General features: G+C 42.7%; 1 protein-coding gene across 3 annotated transcripts in view; it reads right to left on the bottom strand.

The window, feature by feature from the left end:
- Nucleotides 1-117: 117 nt before the first annotated feature.
- Nucleotides 118-22,957, bottom strand: part of LOC139651144 (ankyrin repeat and BTB/POZ domain-containing protein 3-A) — a 122,771-nt gene continuing 99,931 nt past the window's right edge. The window contains exons 4-17 of one of the 3 annotated variants that reach the window (XM_071527996.1): nt 17,585-17,737; nt 16,345-16,510; nt 13,730-13,819; nt 12,181-12,282; nt 11,163-11,256; nt 9,669-9,804; nt 7,833-8,065; nt 6,341-6,519; nt 5,956-6,061; nt 4,578-4,680; nt 4,371-4,452; nt 4,012-4,080; nt 3,780-3,893; nt 118-3,677 (exon numbers count right to left, since the gene is read on the bottom strand). In XM_071527996.1, coding sequence (XP_071384097.1) covers nt 3,447-3,677; nt 3,780-3,893; nt 4,012-4,080; nt 4,371-4,452; nt 4,578-4,680; nt 5,956-6,061; nt 6,341-6,519; nt 7,833-8,065; nt 9,669-9,804; nt 11,163-11,256; nt 12,181-12,282; nt 13,730-13,819; nt 16,345-16,510; nt 17,585-17,737 — 1,858 coding nt within the window. In that variant the 3' untranslated portion in view covers nt 118-3,446. The remainder of the gene's footprint in view (nt 3,678-3,779; nt 3,894-4,011; nt 4,081-4,370; nt 4,453-4,577; nt 4,681-5,955; nt 6,062-6,340; nt 6,520-7,832; nt 8,066-9,668; nt 9,805-11,162; nt 11,257-12,180; nt 12,283-13,729; nt 13,820-16,344; nt 16,511-17,584; nt 17,738-22,957) is intronic. The other 2 variants (XM_071528003.1, XM_071528010.1) reach the window with 2 other exon arrangements.

Genomic DNA, 22,957 nt, shown 5'->3' with positions numbered 1-22,957 from the left:
TAACTTACAGTAGGGCACTAAGACTGTAGGAGAGTTGAAAAGAAACTGTACTGACTCTAATACAGCAAACATGGCAGAGACAAAGCAAGAAATACACTCATACGGTTTAAACTGTGATCATTTTATTGGCTGTACACAAAAGCATGTCATGGAACGATTGAACTGTAGCACGAGTGTAACATTCCTTTTTTGTTGTTATACTCAACCACATCCCTGCTATTAACACCATGTATAATTTATATTTCATATATATATTTTGTACAATATACATGTTCTCATCAAAGGAAAAGATAGCAAAAGTGCCCCACCCCGCCCCTGGATTCCAAATCTAGTAAATATCCCATGCATGTTTTAACTGCATCTAGGAGAAGTGTAGTTGATTACCAGGAACAAATACGCAGGCAAATAAATGCTCGGACAAATTAAGGGGAGAGAGTCTGGAGAGACAAAGCTGGTGTACAGAGCACATTCTCAACAACATTAAACAAAAAGAGCCATGCTCACCGACGTTTACTCTACGGCTTCGACCCAGCTTAGAATCAAAAGTTCAGGTGCCAGGTTCTCTGCTCATGGCATGACGCTGAGACGAACACAAGATAAGCTCAAAGTCTTTTCTCTTGGCTTCATCTTTTAACGTTAAAGCCGCATCAATCTGCTGATAGACGAGTCAGTCACAAAAAGACAAACTTAAGCTCACTGTCGAAATACTGATGCTTTTGATTGTGTGTGAGGCCATAGTAACACGAGCACAAAAAAGTGCATGACATCTTTATGAACCTCTTTACTTCTGTGGAGACAAATAGTCACCAGTCTTGTATTTTTTTAAAAGTTACATTGCACATTTAAATAGCAAGTTGTGTCAATTCAAATGTGGGAATGTAGAAGTATTATGATTGAGTATAATGCCAAATGTTATACAGCGTTTTATGATCCCAGCCAAAGTTACTGTGAATAACTTATGATCAGCTTCAATAAAACTATCAGGGTAAACAGTAATGTACTGGAAATCTATAAGGAATATTCTTTTCAAATGAGAGAAATATGCTTTAAAGAAAATACACCATGGGATGTCTTCACATCAAAAGAAAAACAACAATAGTATATTCAGGCTTTTTCAGTGACTCACCTTTTCATTATTTTATGGATCTTTCAATTCACATTTATAGCTCAATTTCCCGTGGCATGTTATTAATTGTATTACGCCAAGTAATACAACCTTATGGAAATATTGCTTAATTCTAAAGCATCTTTTTTATATAATCTTTTTCACTTTTGTAAAACAAAATAGCTGTGGAAATGTAAAATAAAATATATAGTGCTATGTATGTAGGTAAGAAAATAAAGTCGTAGGCTAATATATTTCATTTTCTGTAACTATTTACAGACTTTAAAATCGACTCTTATCTGCCTATATGTTCCACCTAAAATGTATTTGGCCCAAAACTAATCTTTAAGTAATTTTGAGTGTGCTACAACATTGTTTGTATTGTCATAAGATTCGTCTCTTTTATCTGTATCATACTGCAGATGTAATCAGATGTACCATAGAGAAAACCAGCACAAAATATGAGAACACTTTATAGACATCTACATTTTAAGCCAGAAACAGAATATTACTCTTATCAAATGGAAGCATTATTTTGGTTTGGTGCTGGACTGGACGCATCGTACATTTAGTAAACATGAATTATTATTTTGTTGCATTGTTACATTTGTGAAATTCAACAAAGTTGGGGATGCGGGTACTTCACTGTGATTGCTTTCAACTAGAGCTGCATGAACTCTGCCCTTTTAAATTGTGTTTGCATCATTTAAATGGGAGGGCTGAAACTCTAGGGCTGATGCTAATCAGTATGCATATCATTATCACACCCATTAGGGTCTGTGTGTTTCCATTTGGTCCATAGATTTACGCTGATGTTACTGAGAGACTCAATTAAACTGAGGTGAAAACAAATAAAAAGTGACTTTCCAATGGATTTGTTCATCTAATGATCAACCCCAGCGATTTGGAATGGATTAGAAATAGCAACAAAAAAAAATCATCCTTCTTTCTGAACAATCCCCTACTCAGCCCTACCGATCTACATGAAACACAGATCTAAGAACGTAGGCATAGGGACATACACAGGGAGAGCGCGAACAGAGGATCCGTACGAACGGATTCGACATGCAACTTTTGCATAAACGGAAACGCACAGCTAGAACAGAGTCTGTTCGGGGAGCACATTCAATGAGATTGGTGTCGTCAGCCAAGCGAGTGTGTGTGGGGGGAGGGGGGGGGGGGGATTACTGTACATTAGTTTACAAAAAGAACGACCGGCACGATGACTTATTTACACCGCTTCGAAGAAAGTCCCCTCCGTCAGAGTCCGTCCGAAAGCCCGCTCCGTCTGTTTCTGCAGCAGAGAGAAAGCAACAAGCAGCGTGTTCCTTACTCCCCCTTCCAGAAGGAGTCAGTGGAGTAAGCTCTGCATAAAAAGCGATAGCGGGGCAGCTCGGTCGAGGAGGCGTCATGCAAAAAGTCATCAGTGCTCACGGAGTTATCACAAGTTCATTTTCCACATTTCAAGCATACGTCACTGAGTGGACAGTCACACAACTGTCATGAGCACTGGAGTGTCGGTCATGGTGGAAGTTCCTGTGATCGGTTTGGCCTCAACACACAGTAGAGAACACAGTGAAACATAATCCGACATATAAATGACACAGAATGAGTTGCGAGTATGTTCATTCCCACCTGAAGTCCTTCTGCTGGCATTGCTACTATCCACTCCTATTGTTACTTTTATTATCTGAATCGGCTGTGGCGCATGGTAGGATAATATCAACGTTTTGGCGTGTCTCGTTACTTTATGATGCTTCAACGGCATCCAGTCCCATAAAGTGATAGTACATATTTGCAAACTGACGTCTCGTTTCAGCGAGGAGCGACTGAGAGGACAAGTTGCGTCCGTCAAGAGATAAAATTCTAATCTGCCTTTTTTTAGGCAAAAAGGTGTGTGTGTTCCATGCATGTATCCTATATGAAATACAATTGAAAGTGTCAGAATCACGGTTAGGTCTAGGTGATGCTCTGTGTCGAGTCGGTCCTTCTTTCTTCACTTCGCAGCTTCACATATGGGTGTTGAAGTGATCGTTGGGGGGGGGGTTAGGAGGACGACGACAACGTTCAAGCCTCCGACGAGGTGAGAATTCTCTAACAAGGTGACATCGGCGCGCCCCCCGGGTGGCCCCGCGACAGGCCGATAACACAGAGGCGAAGGGAATCCCTGACGATAACACCCAAAAGCTCCTCTTCAGCAGCAGGGGGGGGCCAGGACAGGTGGATAGCGGGGACACCGGATGTGGAACGAGTGAATCAGAGGGCTCCAGAAGTGTGTGTGTGTGTGTGTGTGTGTGTGTGTTCGTGTGTGTGGTGTTTTGGTGGGGTGGGGGGGGTGGCGTCACACCACGGAGCCCTTGGAGGTGGAGAGGTGGATGGAGTGGATGCGCGTGGCCAGCGTCTTCTCCAGGTCGAGGAGGATGTCGGAGCAGATGCCGGGGCTGGAGGCCGGGCTGTCGGCGGGCGGCGGCTCGTACAGCAGCTGCTTGAAGCCCTCCAGCTCGATCAGCAGCACCATGTTCTTCAGGAAATAGCCCTCGATGAAAGCCGTGAGCTCGCTGGCACCGAGGAACTGCACCGGAAAAAACAGAGGGGAGAGAGGAGGGAGAGGGTGACGCTTTCAGATGAACACTGCGCCGCTCGTTAAACAGTCAGTAATATCCATCCGTCTCACCTTGGCGTGTTTGTAGAGGTCCACGCACGTTTCGGTGGTGATGTTCTTGGAGCAGATGATCTCACAGTGTCTCTGAAGGGCCTCTAGTTGGAAGAATTTGGCTGCAGACAAGAGCTGCAGACGACAGTAGAGCCAAACACAGTGAAGCACAGCACTGGAATCCCAGACTTAGCGGTTACAAGCGATAACGCTGTCAGCGCACTGTCATCGGCTTTGGTTAAGTCTCTCTTACCTCCATAATTTCAGTGTTCCGTATGTGCAGCGCTTCAGTTCCTCCATAGTATAGATACTGCATGACCAGCTATAACACAGTACAGTACAGTTGAGAATCAATGGCAGGATCATTTAGATTTACATTTCAAGTTCAGGTAAGGTGCACTGGTGAGTGATGAATCAGCACAAAATGAATACCATGTATTTTAATAATGGAAAAAGCAGCCAAAAAACTGATGTATAACATCATAACATAACAAGGTGAGAATGGCATAGGCAAACAGATATTTCCCCTTAAGTAAGATATTGCCTCATAAGTATGACGCACTTGCATTATCTTATCTTGGAAATCAAAAGATAATACAGAGCACTTCTTACATGGAATATATTGTACTTGACATGACTGATCTCAATACAGGTGTTCTCTGCTGCTGGTCGGTTCTGGAGCAGGGACTTGAACCTGGATGACGAGGGAAAAGCAGAAACTGGATCATGTGTATGTTGCAACCGTATTGCACTTTTGCACAATTACTCACAAAAGAAGAAGAAAAAAACAAATTAATAGCTCAAAAATTCGTCTTTTACCTGGCTGAAGCGGTAAACAGCAGAACTTTATGTGCATAAAAGGGTTTCCCCTCCACCAGGAAAGTAACATCAGACATCTCCTTGTTGTTAAGGAAGTGAGGGTCTGAGAAAAAAAACAGATGACAATAAGATCCAACGAAAACACCCAAGTGATGCCTCATTACTCACGGCTCTGAAAGTGTGGATGGGGAACAACAACAGCAAAAGATTAAGCTAATGCGGTCATCAATTACTCCAAGGGCAATTCATCATTTCAGCTATCAGCCCGGCATTAGCGAATACAACAATTCTCATTTCATTACTATTCTAAAAGTCACTTGATTGAATGTGATACTCAGTCCTTTGAGCAGTTGCTTGTAGTGCATCCTGGAGGATCCTGATTAATCAATTAGTTGTCAAAGGGCCAAAGGTGTTTAAAGTATTAACTCACTTCAAACACAACATTACAAGGTTATTTGTCATTTTCTTCTAACCCTGTCATTGAATAAACACTAGGTGGTGCTACGGCATTGCCTTTGAATGTCCCACTGCCTACCTGTGTTATAATTAAAAGTAATCCTTGAAAAAAGTGACAGGGCAAATCTTCATTGTGACAGTCCAGACCTCAAAAAAGCTTATAACATGAGGTTAGATGAACAAATAACATCATTACTAACATCTGATTTTATATATGACAAATGTTCAAAGTCAAGAAGTAAAGAAGTAACAGCAGTAATATTTCCTAATTGTCAAAAAGAAATTGGTTATACTAGTAAACTGAAGTAATAATCTGTGATGATTTTGATAATAAATTTCCTTTTTCTTACTCTGTGTCACTGACTGATATAACACAATAGTGATTCAACTTATAGCCAGTTCATAAATGCTGCTAATTGCTATAGGAGATTATATTTGCCACACACTAAAAACTCACAGACCAGGTCATCTTATCTTGGAGTGATCAACGCATTTTGCATCCCTGCTTCATCAGGTTCACCCCCCACATTTGCTGTTCTTAACACCTGGTGTCTGGTGGATCTTTTGGGAAATTCCTCTGGTGCACAGGCATTTTACATTTCCAGCAGCAGCAACATCGGTTTGTTTGGAATAAATAGAAAAAGAACTGAGCAGCGATAGCCACCACGGCTGAACAGACAAAGAAAAGAGCGCCACCTACAGAAACTGTAACCTTATTAACAGAAAACCCAAGGAAAGAGACATCACAGTATTGGCCACACTTTGACTGACAAGTGATCTCTGGGACAAAAAACAGGAATATCACTGATTGGCACCCTAACCCTACTGTCACCGCTCCGACAGTCAGCTTCATTTGCTGCACAAGACATTGGGAACAGGTGAGGAACAGTCATTATTTTTAACTCTGAGTGCCTTCTCTTACCTAAGCGCGAGGTCTGCTTCTTCTTGATCTCTGTCAGCTTAGGGATGGGGAACGGCCCGTAGCACTGGGTGAAAATGACTGACAGCTGCTGGCTAATCACCTCATTCTGCAAACCAGACACAGACACCAACACGAGTGAAGACAGAAGTGGGGAAGAGAAACTTACACAGAGTGGAGTTACGTAGCCTCTGTTCCACGAGCTATCTGGGACAAATGTTATGCAAATGTATGGTAATGTTGTTAGTGCATCTAAATATATGCAAATACGAGCGTTAATGTCACCCAAGCATATGAGCACAGGGCAGTTTTGTATTCCGTTACTTCATCTGATGTTTCTCCTAACTAGCGCTTTGTTTACATGCACAGGAAAGCGAACCCCAGTGACCTTGCTGGATCGGAGGATCTGGAACATGAGCGGCAGGCCGTGCGTGATGAGCTCCTCGGTGTACTCGTCCTCCTGGATGCAGCTGAAGTCTTTGAGCAGGCCCTGGATCAGCGGCCGGCGGTGCTGCATGAAGCAGGTGCGCAGGGACTCCATCCAGGTATGCAGCGTCCAGGGAACGCCTGGGAACACCAGCGCACGGACAGTGAATACACTTGCGCGGAGCAAAACAGGGAAATCAGATGTCAGGAGTGGTTTCAAGGACAGAACCGACCATGTCTCCATCACTCGCCGGTAGTTAGTGTGAGGTGAAGGGCGCTCGCATGGTGAGCGCCGGATTAGTGGAAGAGTCTGAAGCACGGCAGGAATATCTAGGGTGATTCTGTGCAGCACTAGCATATAATTAAAGGGTCTATGTGTCATTTCTGGTCCAATGCTGGTCTCTATCGTTCAGCATTGGTGGCGCTGTTTGGACTGTTTCAGGATCAACAGCAATGAACGTTCTATCATATTTGACCACATTTTTTATTCGATGGACCCTTGCCATATTAGGATATTGATATTACCACGATTCCTGTTCCTGTTGTTATGGATTTTTGGAACATGTCAAAGGTAAGGAGTCGCTATTTTGTGTGTCAAGTAACACCACTTCCCTGCCGCATAAATTGGCTGGTCCATTAAAATTCACGCTGTTTGGAGGATTGCCGAATTTACCATAACACCCTACTGATTAGTAATAGAGTCTCAAATTATATTTTCCGATGTGTGGTTTTTGCCGATAAGCAAGGCAAAAACAAACTGCCGGATTTCTGAGTGGACCTTGGTGTGGTAGGAGGGCCTTCAAACAGCAACAAAAACATCAGCCTCGGCCCGCTCCTGTGTTTTTGAATGCAGAAATCTCCGCAGTGCGTGCGCCGTGGCTGATCATTTTGTTTCACTCACTACCATTCGGGAACCTCTGCTGATATTTACTAGTCATATTATGTTTCAGTAAAGCAGAAATATTATACATTTAACCGTTAAAGGAAAAAATAGCTGTAATGTTCTGTAATGATGCGATGGCCACTGATTGGTGTGTATATGACATCAACACAAAGTACTATATGAAAGCGTGGTCAGCGAGGGATTGTGTGTTACTATGGATATGCACACTGTCAACAGCCACATAAAGCTGTGCACCCAATGAACTGTGTGATGTCGGGGGTGAAAGCTGATAATTGGCACATCTACAGAATGAGCACCGCTTGAGGACACCGCTTCATTGCCACGTTCACACCTTTGACCCGAGCTATTATCGCCTCCGACATAAAAACAGCACTACTTCGGAGATTGTTTCATGGTTGGATGACTAGCGGTGAGTGGTGAGTGTGTGTATACAGGACAGGACAGGCACAGGACAGGACAGGTACAGCTACAGCATGAGCACAGCTCCAGGACAGCAGGTGGCACCAGACAGTGAGGCTTGTGTGCCAATACATGTATTAGTAACTCTGACCTAAGCTGCGGATGTCTATGGTGATGTCCACATGGCCATGCTCTGCGCTATGGTACATGGCCTCTCTCAGGGCCCTCAGTTTGGCCTTTCCTGTTCGCAGGGTGCCTCCGCCGTTGGCCTGCGGAGCCGACCGCTTCTCCCCGGGATCGGAGCCCTCGGCCAGGATCTCCTCCAGGGACAGGACGTCCCCCTTCTCCTTCTCCGCCTGCGACAGGAGCTTCCGGAATACGTTCCTGGAGGGGCAGAGGCAAAAGAGAAAGACTTAAGGGGAAGCGGGGGGGGGATAAGACGCAAAGAGAGATGAGAGTGACGTCAAGGGGAAGAGGTAAAAAGTGAAGGGAATGAATTGGGAAGTTTGCAAAATACTCCAAGGTCAAGCAACAGAGAGGAAGATAAATAGTGAAGAGGATGGTATGAGACAGGAGAATCAATGGTTCTGAATTAGGCCTGCAAATGCCGTCTGTTAACTCTACATAAAGGCCGAGTAGTTCTACAGCTCTGGTGCCACTTAAAATATTCTCCTCTACTAGATTCAGCACAATTACAAGGGCTTACTCTAAACCTGGTCTGCAGAGCCACATCATGTGAAGCTGGTCTCATTATATCCTCTCACAGGAACTGATACAGAACCCATTAATGGTGCTCATACTTTGACTCTTATGAGCCGGTTGTATTTATATTGCTGCAAGCTATGTCCGGATTTCTGAAACTGATTAGACCTAGTTATCGATTGAAGCATTGCAACAGAAATTAACTCTGATTTCACTGCCGAAATGTTTTCCTCAAGAAAACTTCAAAGAAAAAAGGGTGAAAAACAACATTCATTTTAATTTATGCATACATCACCAATACATAAGTAGACTGAATCTATTGCATGCAACACCTACATAACAACACTTCTGCAGTGGAATGATGCGGCAGTAATGGACTCTCTCCTTTGAAATGAATGGGCTTCAATTGGTAACTTCATTCAACGCATCACTACACCATCTGCTTTACTAAGGAGGGGCTTTCGGAGGCCAGATGCAACATAACATCATATCCTGTCTGTGAAATCACTTGATCGCCGCCTGTTTATTTGACAGGTCAATGGGAGGCCCAGAGTCATCGCTTTGAAGCCGAGACGAGTCTTTCATAAAATTTTGTTTGATCCCCTCTAACGGTCTTTCGGATTTGACAACTGTAGATCCAAACGTGTGCAGAATCCCACAGGCGAGAGTATTTCCTCCAGTTGTGCCCTTAGAAGTATAAGGTCCCAGGCAACGTTTCACCTGCAAAATTATTTATGAGAACATGTCCACAAACAGGTCTTTAGATGTGGCATTTCATAAGTGGGTGAGTGTCACCTAAAAAAAAAAACGATTATATAAACAAACTTTACTTTATGGTAAGTGAGAACTTCTACACCCCCGATCTCACAGCTAGTCTGGATGCAGTTTGAACCTCATAACTGGAAGCTCACGCCACACTGCAGCATGCTCATCATATAATTGATTGTCTTAATAATGCTGCATTGTGTTGTTGGCTTTCCACTCCGCTCCGCTTCCTGACAGCCCTCGATGCCCGGAATGTTAATGGGCTTTATCTTGCTCAGCTGCGGGGAAATGATGTTGAAACTGAAGGAATAAGCACCGCAGAATAGATCGGAGGGCTTATCACCCGCCTGCTGCCGACGAGGGAGACCCAGATATCTGCGAGTCCCATACGCTGTAGTATTTTGTGAGAGGCAGATGGACCGGGGCAGGGTGTGTAAATGGATCAATACCATGGTAATGGATATGTCTCTGGTGTCCCTGTATGTGTGTGTGTGTGTGTGTGTGTGAATGCCTGCGTTACCTGTGGCCATGCGCTGCTGCCAGGCTGTATGAGTTCATGTCTCCCAGCGGGGCGGAGGAGATGCCGTTTCGACACATGGTCCCGATCATGGGGTCCGCCCCTCTTTCCAAAAGCAGACTCACCAGCTCAAAGTTCCCTGACCGGAGCAACAACCAGTGTAGATGAATACAAAGAATACGAATACACTCAAATCGCTACTGAGAGCGCAACATTTTGATGCTTCCAAACAGACTATTTTTCAGTAAGAGGTTCAAGTATGATCTTCAATGAATAATGTGACCTAGGTTCTTTAGAAGTATACAGCAATGACGCATAAATCATCAAAAATAGCTTTTCACATTCACTTAATTGCTGAATTCCAGATAGCAATTTAAAGTGATGAATTAAATTGCATGACTAAAACAATGAGAGAGTGTGTCCTCTGATGGGTTCAGAACCAAACGACTCACAACAAAGCCCGGCTGCACTGTCTCACCCATTATAAAAATATGAAACAGGTAGTAGATTAAAAGAGGTTTTGGACAGTTCAGCATCAGTGAATATGTAAAACTGCCGTAATACAGCTAAAAAAAAAACACAGTCAAGGCTCTTATCTGTGATATCATGAAAAGACAAAACCTGAAGCCGCTCCATTTAAAATTAATTGGAGGGTGACTTGACTTTGTGGACACAAGCAATGTTTATTCACGCTTTTATGTCCCAGTAATTTTTATGTGACAGCAGTGCAGATAAGTGGGAGGCAGAGAACGTGTCCACAGCCCCATAAAACCATCCCGTGCTTATAAAGCCAGTCTCCTATGCACTAGCAAAAGAGCAGCTCCGGGATTGTGGCGTTTATTACACTTACATTATTTATTATTTAATAAGTAGGCTGTTAATAGTATTCATTATCCACGGCTATGTGCTCTAACTACCCATTACCATGGCAACGCAGCTGCCTACACCTTATGCACTGCCACATGGCAGATATGTGAACTTGACAGCAATTTATAGACTTTGATTTACATTTTAAAAAGCTTGATTTACCATAACAGTATACAGCTCTATACAGTATATATCATACAAAGTCAGTCACTGAAGTGCATTTTAGGCTGTTTTGACAGGGAAGCTTAAACAAAGCCCATTTTAAAGGGATACACATATTTCACATAAACCTAGGTTATTTATAAGTGCTTGTACAACTATACAGCAATGAAGTACGAATCATCAAAAATAGAGTTTCACATTAGCTGTATTCCTGACTTCCACATAGTAATTTAAATTGATGAACTAAATTGGATGACTAAGACAGTGAGAGAGTGGCTGCTGGTGGGTTGAGAACAAAATGAGTCACAGCTAATCCACTGTGTCACCCATTAGAAGACGTGGGTCAAATGTGCAAAGCACTGAACTGCACTTTTGAGCATATTTAACTTTTGACAGGCAAGCTCCGCAAATCACAACAAAGCCCATCTGAAAGGCATTCACATACCTCTCGTGCGTATATTTGCGTACCTGCAGCGGCGGCCAGCTGTAGCGGGGTCTCCGTGTAGTTCTCCGCCCCATCCTGCAGGGCGCCCTCCACGTTGGCTCTGTTGTCCAGCAGCAACTGTGGCAGGCATGGAGGGAGGGAGGAAGCGGGGAGGGAGGAAAACAAACCAGGGAGGAAGGTAGAAAGAAAGAAAACAGGCCAGGGAGACCTCGTCTTACAGTCCGGCTTGACAAGAGGGAAAGCCTCAACTGTTGAAGACCTCACTGCAACAACAACCTAAACCAGCTCACTCTGAGGCTGTCCTCACTCTGAACCGCTAAACTAATTCCTAGCTATACTAATTCATCATAAATTGTGGGATTTTCTGTGAGCTCTCAGCTTAATGTTGGTGTTGACTTGCCTGAGCTGCGTTAACACCTCCTGTGTTGAGGTGGAAACAAAATGGTGGTCGCTCCGCTTTCTATCCCCAACAAACTCTGAAATCACTGCTAAATGTGATTGCGGTGGTGCGGTTTAATAATTGAAAAAATCCCCGCAGGCGACGATGTTCATCAGGCTCTTAGCCAGTGTCAGTTTATACAGTAACTGCTGCAACAAAATGTATAATACATTAAAAATGAAGAGAACAAAACACTGAAATTTGGCATCCCTGAGGCTGTATATCAGGCTGGCTGAGCTCTGGTCTGTTCAGTTTGCCTCTGGAGTTTTCTCACTGTTGCTGTTAAGACCAATCTTTAGACTTTAGGTGACAGATAGGGACAGGGTGAACCATCCACACATCTTAAGAGCATACATTATTACAAACAAACTAAGTCTGGAGAGCTTGCCTTGACTGGATACAGTTAAGCCAATGTCTCTCCACATGTACTCCACATAACTGAGATAATTACTGTACAGATAGGATCAAGAAGGAAAAGTAGAAAGGACATGTGGTATCATTATTATTATGATGCACCATAATAATAATCATCATCATCATTTTGGTGCAAAGGTCAGGGCAAGGGCCACAGGTTAATGGTTACAGGTCATAAACGTCACTACCTGCACGACAGGGACGTGTCCGTGTAACACGGCGAAAGTGAGTGGCGTCCCCTGGCGCGTTTCAGGATAAACTGAGGGGTGCTTGTTTACTGTGCTTGGCACCTGGGAAGTCATAGGTGAAGTTCAGGGAGAGAGATATACAGCCATTAACATTCACAGCTCAGGGCGGGAGAATGGGGGAAGGAGCGAGAAGCAATATGAAGGAGAAGTGTAAGCAAAAGGAGGGCAGGATGGCAGAGGGAGATTTTCCTCTTGAGCGTCACAGAAAAATCTCGAGGGGCTTGAGTTGCTCCTCGCATCTCGATCCTCATCAGCCTTTTTTTCACACTCACTTCGCACTCTAAACGTGATATTAGTACATCTCTGTCTAGGCAAGGCTCTAACCACAGGCTGCGCTATCTTCCTAGCTCCCTCTTTAAACAGTGTTTCATTTCAAAGGAGATGGAAACCGGAGAGAGTACACAGAGAAAATTGGCAAAGACTACAAACACTGTCAAGACGGGTGGTGCTGACTCACGAAACAAAGCAACGGCAGAATAAAATTAAAAAGCCATACAGCCCGATGTTGTTCTGTGATTCCTGAAGTAGCTTTATCACAAAGTGGATTATAGAAATTATTCATAAATGTCACCTGGAGGGGGCGTCCATCAACAAAAGTCTAATAAAAGTGGTAGTGTTTCTATGTTCTATGTATGAATTACATTAAGAGTGAAAATTAGGCATTTACTGTAATATCTTAACAAAATATTAGGATTCTGCGGTGATATTTTAGATGGCTTAGACTACTGGATGCTTTACACAGCCAGTGCTTTGCTTTTGAGTGAACACACCCGTGCTAAATACAGGCACTCAACCAATGGAGCAGTCACAGTCAGTCAACAATGGGGCCACTATGGTGGAGTAGCATTGAATGAAGCATTTCTCCTCTTACCTATTCTTTTTACAAACTAGGATTAATGCAACTACACACACAAGACAAGCTGAACTCTAGATGAGAAAAGTGGGGGTTCTTATGATAATACTGCTTCACCGCCACTGTTAGCGTTCTCAAACAGCTCTACACAATTTGCACGAGTAAGTGCGATGAAGTTCATGCTTCATGTATGGTAGCCGATGGTAGCAAGTTACACCGAGTACACACTCACACAATAATAATACATTATTGATGCGGGATGAGGCACTTGCAGCTAAACGTCTATTGTGTAAAATGTAATAAAATAACTGACTACACTGAGGGACTGTTAGTGAATTATTAGTGTAGAGATATATCTTCCTTACTGTGCAAATGATGCCTTTTCATTTCTAATCAGTGCACTCGGTGTAACAAGCTACCAATACAGTACAACAGAAAGCATGCCAAGAGCAGGTGCGGAAATGAAGACAGAGAGGGAAAAGGAGCGACACAAAGCGGGTCCTCGGTTTTTCACGAGCACCGCGCTGTAAAGACACAAAACAGCTACAAATGCAAATGAACATCTCGGACAAAAAAAACGACATTAACGTGGTTGCATTTTCACAGCGGGTCTGGCGGGGTCTCGTTAACACTGACCTCGCTGTTGATGTCGGCGCCGGCGTCCAGCAGCATCTGCACCATGGCCTCGTCGCCGCGGACACAGGCGTACATGAGAGGGGTCATTCCCTGGAGAAGAGAGGGGGGGAGGGGGGTTCTTCCTTTAGGCTGGACTAGTCATTCCTACATCAAATATTCATTACTTTTGGGGAATCGGGTTTGGTGCTGTACAGAATCTATTTTCAAGAGTTATTTAAAGCTACCGTTACATTAACCACAAATCAAATGGTTAATCTACTGCTGTTTATTGAAGGAAAAAAAAAAATTGGCTGCTATTGAGCAATTTTGATAATATGGTGGAGCCTTAAAACTGATTTCCAGGGACGTGGCCTCGCTTCTGAACCAAGGTCATCAGTGCCCAACTGAGCAGAAGATTCAATTCATTAAATCCTAAGCTATGGCAAGGTCCCTGCATCGAATATCATTTGTCACCCACACTTCCAAACCTGCTTGTATAGACTAAATCTTCAAGGACGAGTGAAGAAACGACTGATGACTGACAAGATTTTATTATTTGGTCAGTGTAAATTATTGAACCAAACTATCAGCCCCGCTGGTATGAATTTTGTTTAAAACATGGCTTCCAAACAGATTTCTGGTAGATTTTCACTTGATGTTCGCTCTCCATTACAATGATAAAATTCTGCTCTTACATTTGGACTCACTTAGGCTGAGGTACTGACTGTATGGTGAGTGTCACACCTTGCCATACCCAACTGACACCCATGAAACTGGGTTCCAAAGGCAGATTCTTGGGTCACTTTTCAGCCGTAGCATGAAACATCTCTTGGTCTGGTGGAATTCAATGCTATCAAGAAAGTACTGAACCATAGCAGATATTGTTTCTGTATGGAGCCAAAACTTCTTCAAATAGCAGATGAGAATCATTTAGAGTTTCAAGTTTCAATAAAGTGCCATTTTCCCACAGAAAAACTGAAGCACCATATGCACCATATTGGTCATTACTATATCTGAAGATTGCACTTGGATTAAAATCTACTCTATAATCATACATAATATGCAACGAAGTAAGCCCATTTCTGCCAACAATACACTGACCAATTTCTACAAAGGAAGATGCAGTAATTGCACATAGGTTCTAATTTTCCAGACTTAATACATTAAATGACTAACTCATAATAGGCATGTCTTTACAATGAGAGCGACAGCACAGGTGGGATGTGAACCTCCTAGCATAACATCTTCCATCACATATGCACACAGCACTCTCTCGGGCTTGACACACCTACACACATTATGCTCCAAGCTGCAAGATGAAGCCGGTGTACCAGTACTTCATATAAGTGTAGTAATATTGCAATAGTGATGTGTGAGAGAAATAACAAAGAACATAGTGTGAACGACGCAGCGATTTATCATAGGTTCTAGACAAAAGCAATGCGCATTTACAGGCAAATAAAAGCCTTTTGGATGAGCCTCCATAAACCAGACTTCAATCATATGTCTGATCTGGGCCATTATGCACAATGGAGGTCCTTTTATGACTTGCTCATAACACACCAAAGCACTTTATATTGAAGATTGATATCCCTCTGCGGTGATTCATTCTTTAATATTTCCTGGACACCAATCTAATTCATCAGCAGGCAGCTAAAGGGCGATAGTGGACCCCGATGATGGCCCTAAATGAAATGTGCAGAGTCCGAATGACTCTCGGCCCCGATGACAGACCACAGCTTTTACTTTATTACTCCTGTAATGCTGTCTGCTCCCTAGCACCATTTAGCCGCTTTTATAAGGAAATAAAACCCCGTATGTCACCGCTGCTCTGTTATTTATGTTGGCGGTGACGGTAAGAGGGAAATGTCAGTCAATACTGTTTGTCATATTCACAAGGGCCTGTAAATACTAAACACTAATTCTGCTCTGTTCCAGTCAAGCGCTGGTTCTCGCTGAATGCGGCATGAATCAGCCTGCCAGCGACACACCGCTCTCTGGTTATCATTACATCAGTACATACAGGTTTACATTGGAAACATGTGTGGCAAGCAGGGCTTTGTAGAAACACACGCTTAAGAGAACCTTACAGATTGGGAAGTCTATTTTGTGAAGTAAGTGAGAGGAAACCAGCCAAGGTTTCTGCACTGAACTTGAACAGGCGCAGCTTTCTGGCCACGGAAAATCAGATTGCACCATAAGCTACTTCACTTAGCAGCACACGGAATAACCAATATTTCCATTGACTGGGGAACGCTGGAAATCCCAAATGACATTAACACTTGGACTCAGTAAGACTGGGTTTATCGACCCGGTGGTCAAACCCAACCCATCAGTGCTGACTCCAAGAAAAGTGTTACAGCATCAAATGTGAACGATGCAGTAATTCTTTTCCTTCTTCTCCACAAAGAAAGGTGACATTTTCTTCTACGATGATAATGAGGATTATAAAAATTCTATCGTGGCATAGATATAGCACCTTACATTACTCATAGGGAGCAGCCGGTGCCCAGCGTGTGTGTGAATTGGGGTGGGTTGCTAGGTAATAAGTGTGAGGAACGCACAATGCCAGCATTGTGTATAATTCTCCACTACGCCTGTGTAGGTGTGCGATGTTAACGCGTTAAGTGTCGGACCTGTTCGCTCATGCTGTTGATCCCGTCGGGCCCCAGCAGGTTCACGGCCTGCTTGACCAGGTCCGTCCGTCCACAGTTCAGCATCCTGAAGCCCAGGTCCTGCAGGAACTTGGCCTCTGTGGAGGCCGCGTCCAGCTTTCTGGTGGCACAGAAACAATCGTCTGCCCTAGAGATGGAGACAGCAGATCCATTCCTGTGATTAGGAAGCTTATCTCAGAAATGGATTTTGAGGTCTCTGGACACACGTCTAGAAATAGAAATTCCTGCACAAAACCATATCCGAAGACCCTCTCGTATGGTAAAACAAACTTTATCTATTGATTTCAAGCACCACATCTGCATTCAAAGTCAATTAACAAGTGTTTGCACATGGGGACGGTTCATTTTTCTGTGCTCTCTTCTGGTTCATTTCCTTAAATAGCTTTTCTCAACATAACGATTTTGCTGTGAGTCATTATTTCTTATGCATGTACCCTGTAAAGCCACTTAATCCATCCTGCAACCCGCTGTGAAGTTCCCACCACAAGGTCAATAGTAGAACTTTTTTAAAATTGGCAAAGCATTCACATCTCAGTGATAGAAATGGATCGGCAAAAGATAATCTGTCCATTTAAACATGTCACAGCAAGCATTTGAAAGAGGGACCTAGCACTCAAGCTATAGATAATTAAACGTGATGGCACTCTTAATCCGTTAACACCAACACACAATCACTGACTGAATGAGAAACACTGTGTATGTCTGGGTAACTACATAGTGTGTGTTTGTGTATGAGAGAAAGAGACAAACAGAAAGAGAAACATAGGGAAACAGAGGAGAGACAGAATAAGAGAGACAGACAAAAGAAAAAGAACGAGAGAGAAAGAGAGAGATGGATGGACAACGGGAGAGTAAGTGGTCCGTGGCCAACCCACCATTATTCTATTCTAAAGGACCGTGGAGTGTATTCAGTCATGGGTCTTTTTGGAGAAAAGCTGAAGAAATAAGTGCTACAGCAGATCTAGTTTAATGTGTTTGAAAAAAATCGCTGTCAAAGATGCAGATTGGAGTTTTACTGCTGCTCTGGAGGCAGAAATAATCTCATTGGTTGAGTTAAACCTCAAAGGGTGGCGCCAAACAACCACAGTTTATCAGAGCACAAATTAGCTCGCAACCGTGAATTGCACAGAAGGAACTCTGGTCAAAATAATAACTAGAATAACTAGAACTCTGATCTCCGTTACAGATATGATATCCGTACTTTAGTTGCCGTGGTTCACAGTCCACGCCGGGTAGCAGCAGCCTGGCCGCCTGCCTCACATCGTCGCTGTCCACAGAGAAGCTTCGCCGGTGTTCAGTGTGGGCGACCGCCACACGGATCCACTCCATCAGCGGAGGCAGTACCAGGAACGGCCTGCAGGGGGAGACAGAGTTAGTGTCGGCTCAGATCAAATGCTAAAATTAGATTAGTTTAGATGAAACTTTAACGATCCCCATGGGGAAAAGTGGGGTGGTATCAAACACAACACAACCAACATTTACCGACATATCACTGGAATGTACTAAGTAGAAATATATGAATGAAAAGTAGGAAAATATATTAATTACAGCATGTATGCTAAGTGTGCAAAATACCAGCAGAACATACTGAGACAAAGAAAATGAAGGAAGAGTATGTATGATATGAAAATATGCCAAAAATTATGAAATTCTGCACTATGATAATAAAAAATATAAAATGAAGACACATTGCAATATACATTAAAAGACCAAATAAGAGAATATGGAGGAAAAAAATGAATTTACAGAATATATACAGAATGTGCAAAGTGTGCATCATATTCACAATAACGTCTTCACAAAGACACAGTTAAACAAAACTGTCCACCTCATCAATCCAGTTTACAAATGTAGATGATATATGTGTAGAGAACATATGGGTCATATAAATACAACATGAATAGTGTCACTTTTTTATGTCGCTATCAATTTTTTAAACTGATAATATCGCATAATCCTTTAAAACACGTTGCTGGGTTTCATAATGCTCAGGGTGCTCTATTCACCCTTCAAATAAAATCACTTCATAAAAACTCAAGCCCAATATTGATAGCCACAAACTTTCTAATTAAAGATGCCCTTATGGATAACTGAAAAGGCAATTTCCATCAAATCAATATTCATAATCTATGATTCAGCTAGTCTTGAGCGGAAAGAAAGAGATCTAGATGCTGCAAATGAACCCCCTAAATACTGTTATTACCTCCTTTAATCAAAACCAGTAATGGGTCTACCCTGGTTGACATGTTCATATTTCATCATTTATTTCCGGGGGTAGTGTGCCTGTATCATCTCTAATCACACATCCTGTGAATCACCTAATCTCTTTCTCGCTCTTTCTCTCTCTCTCTCTCTCTCTCTTTCTCTCTCTCTCACACACACACACACACACACACACACACACACTCTGTAGGGTTTCTCTCCCCCATTTCTCCTCCTCACACAGCACATGATGTGGGCATCAGGAGCCAAATTCAGGTCAGTCAGTTGATCAGTCAGTCAGCAGACACTTAACCCCTTTATACCAGTGCACTATCACTAACTGATTCACAGTGCTTGAGAATTGGTTATATACTGTATATAGCCTACTGTTTTCTTTGGTTTATTGAGTAGTATCTAATTAAGATAAAAGTAAGTAACAGTTGAATTACTGCGAGCATCGAACATAGTTGTGAATTTTCACATAACCTGATCTGACTGATCTGGCTACTGCACTCCCCCAATTATGTGCAGCATTGCTCTTTCCCAGATTTCAGTTTGCAGTGCCGATGCTGATGAAAGTAGTCAATCTTTGACTAACAGTTTAACAGTATGATCGGCAAATCACCAATCCGATCACCGATTGAAATGATGCATGTTATGGGATACCGTACCTCTTTACTGCAGATACAACTAGATTGAGCAAAGCAGTTTTGCATAACAGGAGTGGAATTTATTATGTTTGCTAGTTTGGCAAACAGGCTACTATCTCTATGGTTATGATACTGAAAGACAGCTATCCTTCTGGAGCTTAGCACTATACCAGAATGTATCTATTTGTCTTGATAATACTTTGGGTTAATGATGTGTTTATCCTGATTATTCCAGGACTGTAGTAAGTTCACCTACAGCAACAGTTGACGCTGCACACCTAGCCAGGCGCTGTGGGACTGTGCAGCATCTGTGCTTGTTCAACCTCAGCCTCCCTGAAACCATATTATGATTTGGTGCTACAGTCCCACTGTGCAGCGCTATGCAGTGGCTTTCTCCATCCTCAGAGAGCGGAGTTACAAAGCCTCACTAAAGACCCACATCTCCCAGCGCTCGGCATCACGCTCCACAGGGGCAGACTGACACTTTTAATTGCCAAAACGCTGGGATAAATGTAAGCCGGCTATTTAAGATAAACGGAAGAGGACTATTTTATCATGGAAAACGCCTCTGAGAAATCCTGCTTGTTATTTGCTTAGTAACATATCTTCCCTGCAATTTTTTGGCATCTGTCAGATAACGTATGCCAGTTATCCATTCAGTCACATTAACTTCACATCACAATGATAGACACCCATTTAATGAACCAAGAGAGAACAAAAGCACAATAGTGCTCTCATCCTCTTCAATTGTCTCCATTCAACTATAACAGCACATCACTCCTATATGTCCAGGAAGGAAACAAAAGCCTTTTTCAGAGGCTCCAGGCTGAAGCCCGCGCATGTTTCCTGGAGCCTTTTATGCACAAAAATGCATAAAAGGCACGGTATCCACAAATATTTTCTTTGTGTATTGAGACTTGACCGCATATCAAGAAAAACCAAGAACCCTTTTGTCTCTACAGACCCCGGTGCAGCTGTCAAATATGGAAAAAATCATACATTTCACATATACTTCAAAAGTATGAGTGGTTATTTTCAATTAGAGAATCCACATATAGCTGTTATGTGGTCACAGGTATGTGTTTATATATTATAATGTTATACCATTCATTTTTAAATTGTTATGCAGGCACAGGTGTGTGGGCCTTAATATTCAAACTCATTGTTAGGTGCTCACAGGTGTGTTATTATTGGGTATTTTACAACGGCTTCAAACCTGCCTCAAGCGTGACTCATCCAATCAGAACTGAGGACTGGAACTATCCGTTTCATAATAATATATTACTTACCTTGAGCAGGTTGTGTGGGACAGTGACAAAATCAGCCTCCTTTTCATATTAGTCTGCTTTACCTATCTAAAATCCTACCTAAAATAACTATCTAACAAATATCTTGCAAATATAGCCTAGTAGATTATAAATGTTTTAATTTTAGACAACAACTAAACTGAAGCTGGTAACTTAACGACCTCATCAGACACATTAATCTTCCTTTTTGCAACAATAAACACAGTAAAGGATATTCTAGGTGCCAGAAATAAAACATGACAAATGAAAACCGTTTCATCGATTTTTTTTTTTCAATAAACTCGTTGATTATGATTATCCTCTCTTAAAAAATGATCCTTAGCTCTACTCAGTGAACTAACGACAAACGGAGGCTGATGTGAGCTTTTTGCAGTGCATGACCCATCTCTTTAAAGCAAAGCAGAGATAAATATGAAAGACTTCTAAAAAAAATCCCTTTGAGGAGGCTCTCATTAAACCACATAATGATTTTTTCAGTCATCGTCACTCTGCCCCTTTTATGAACTCAACCATTCAGGATACCTTGTACCAACAAATGTACTTGCAAAGAAACATTCATTATGGACTAGTAAGGACTACTGTGACTCACCAGCTCCAAGTGTAGCTAACATAATAAAACCGGCTATTTCCAACCCTTCAGACGCACGTTAGAAAATTAGGAAGCGATAAAATCAAGGGTTCAAACTGGACTTTTTTCAGCTTTTACTCACTTCATCATTTTATGAATCCTTCAGAGAACCGTGTGGGAACCATGTTTGATAAAAACGCTATGAGAATCCTTCTGGGAGCATTGTATTTATGTATGGAGCCGCCTGGTCCGTCTGTAAATTTCCTGTAGGCAGCGCATGTTTAATCAAGACAGCGGCATGGAGACACTTTGTTTGACTGGCCTACATTTTGTGGGCATCAGCTGCTCGTGCCGCAACCGACTCTCCTTCTCCCTACACCTACAGTCTGCCAGGAATTTGAACCCTGGCAAAAACACAACCGCGAGAGGTCTTCCCGGCTGCTTAGCGGTTGGCTGACTAACGCGACGCCGCTGACCTCCTCCCTGCTCTCAGAGCTTGTGATGAAACTGATGTGTGTCGCTCTGAAGACGTATTTACCATTCTCGGTTTTAAGAGAGAGAGAGAGAGAGCGAGGCCCGGCCTGGAATGGAAACACTGCCGGTATTGTTATCCATCGATGCAGGCAGCGGGCCTGCAGCGACAGCCGGCGCACAGAGCACAGAAATTCCACCTTAGGAGTAAATATCTGGGTCAAACAACTGAATGTATCAAAGAGCCACAACCTACTGTAGTTCTTTTACTTATGACCATGAAGTATTATTGCTTGCACATACTTCATCTTTCTTCAAAACTTGAAAATTCAGACATCCTTTATAGAAAAACATATAAACAGACTATATTTTCCTCCTAAGAAAAATTCTACTTCAGGTCGATATTATTTAAAACCCAGGTGCTCAGGTGCAGAAGTCATTTCCACATTTTTTTTTTTCCCCGTTCGCTAATTTTTCACTTCACAGAGGCTTATCTGAGGCTTCGCGAAACAACCCCAAAGGACAACTTTATCTCATTTAATCGTATTCTATCTCCCTCTCATCCCACTCTGTTATTCAGTCTCTCTCCACTTTTCTTCAACCTTTCAGCAGAATGCTAAATAGAGCATTTGTTCTCTCGGGACCGGAGAGCCTGCTGACATGTCACTCCGTCTGACATTCCTTTTGCTCCCCAGGGTCGTCAGAATGGCGTTTTATCTCTTCAGAGTGGAGGAAAGATGTTGGAATATCTGTCCATCCGTCTATCCAAGCGAAGTCCCACTGCTTCCCATCAATCTGCCCAATGCCCAGGGAAGTGTCAGGACTGACCAGCCCACGCAGCATCTTACGGGCTTGCTTGTGGGTCTGAAAACTTTTTGAAAGTAAGTAGGAAGGTCTGCACTAACCTTTAGACAGTTCGAATTATTCTAGTGATGGCGTGCCACAAGCTGACACTGCCAATTCTGTTGAAAGGATATTTGTGCTTACATTTATCAAGAAAGAGTGGCCGCATTTGGAATTCATGCTCTCATTGAATGTAATGCTTTCAGCATAGTGTGAGCATAGTGTGCCAGAAATTTGGGTGACTGACATTTGGGCAGATTGGAGTTTTACTTATACAAACATTTCTCAGAGGCAGAGCTGCTCTGGAGGCAGAAATAATCTCATTGGTTGAGTTAAACCTCAATGGGCGGAGCCAAAGAACCACAGTTTATCAGAGCGCAAATTAGCTAGCTGGCAAACTTAAAGAACTCTGGCCAAAATATAAATTGAAAAATAAAAATAGCAATGACCTCTTTTTTTGATTTCATTCATGACCAATGGCAATCATGATACTGGAAGGTCAGCAGCTAGCTAACTAGCTTACCTAGATAGCT

This window comes from Centroberyx affinis, unplaced genomic scaffold, assembly GCF_046629955.1.
Source record: "Centroberyx affinis isolate AG114_WGS23_722 - 3 ecotype Tasmania unplaced genomic scaffold, CSIRO-AGI_Caff_v1 ptg000120l_1, whole genome shotgun sequence".
NCBI classification, from domain to species: domain Eukaryota; kingdom Metazoa; phylum Chordata; class Actinopteri; order Beryciformes; family Berycidae; genus Centroberyx; species Centroberyx affinis.
The sequence above is the reverse complement of the archived record's forward strand: the minus strand, read 5'-3'. Positions and strand labels throughout refer to the sequence as shown.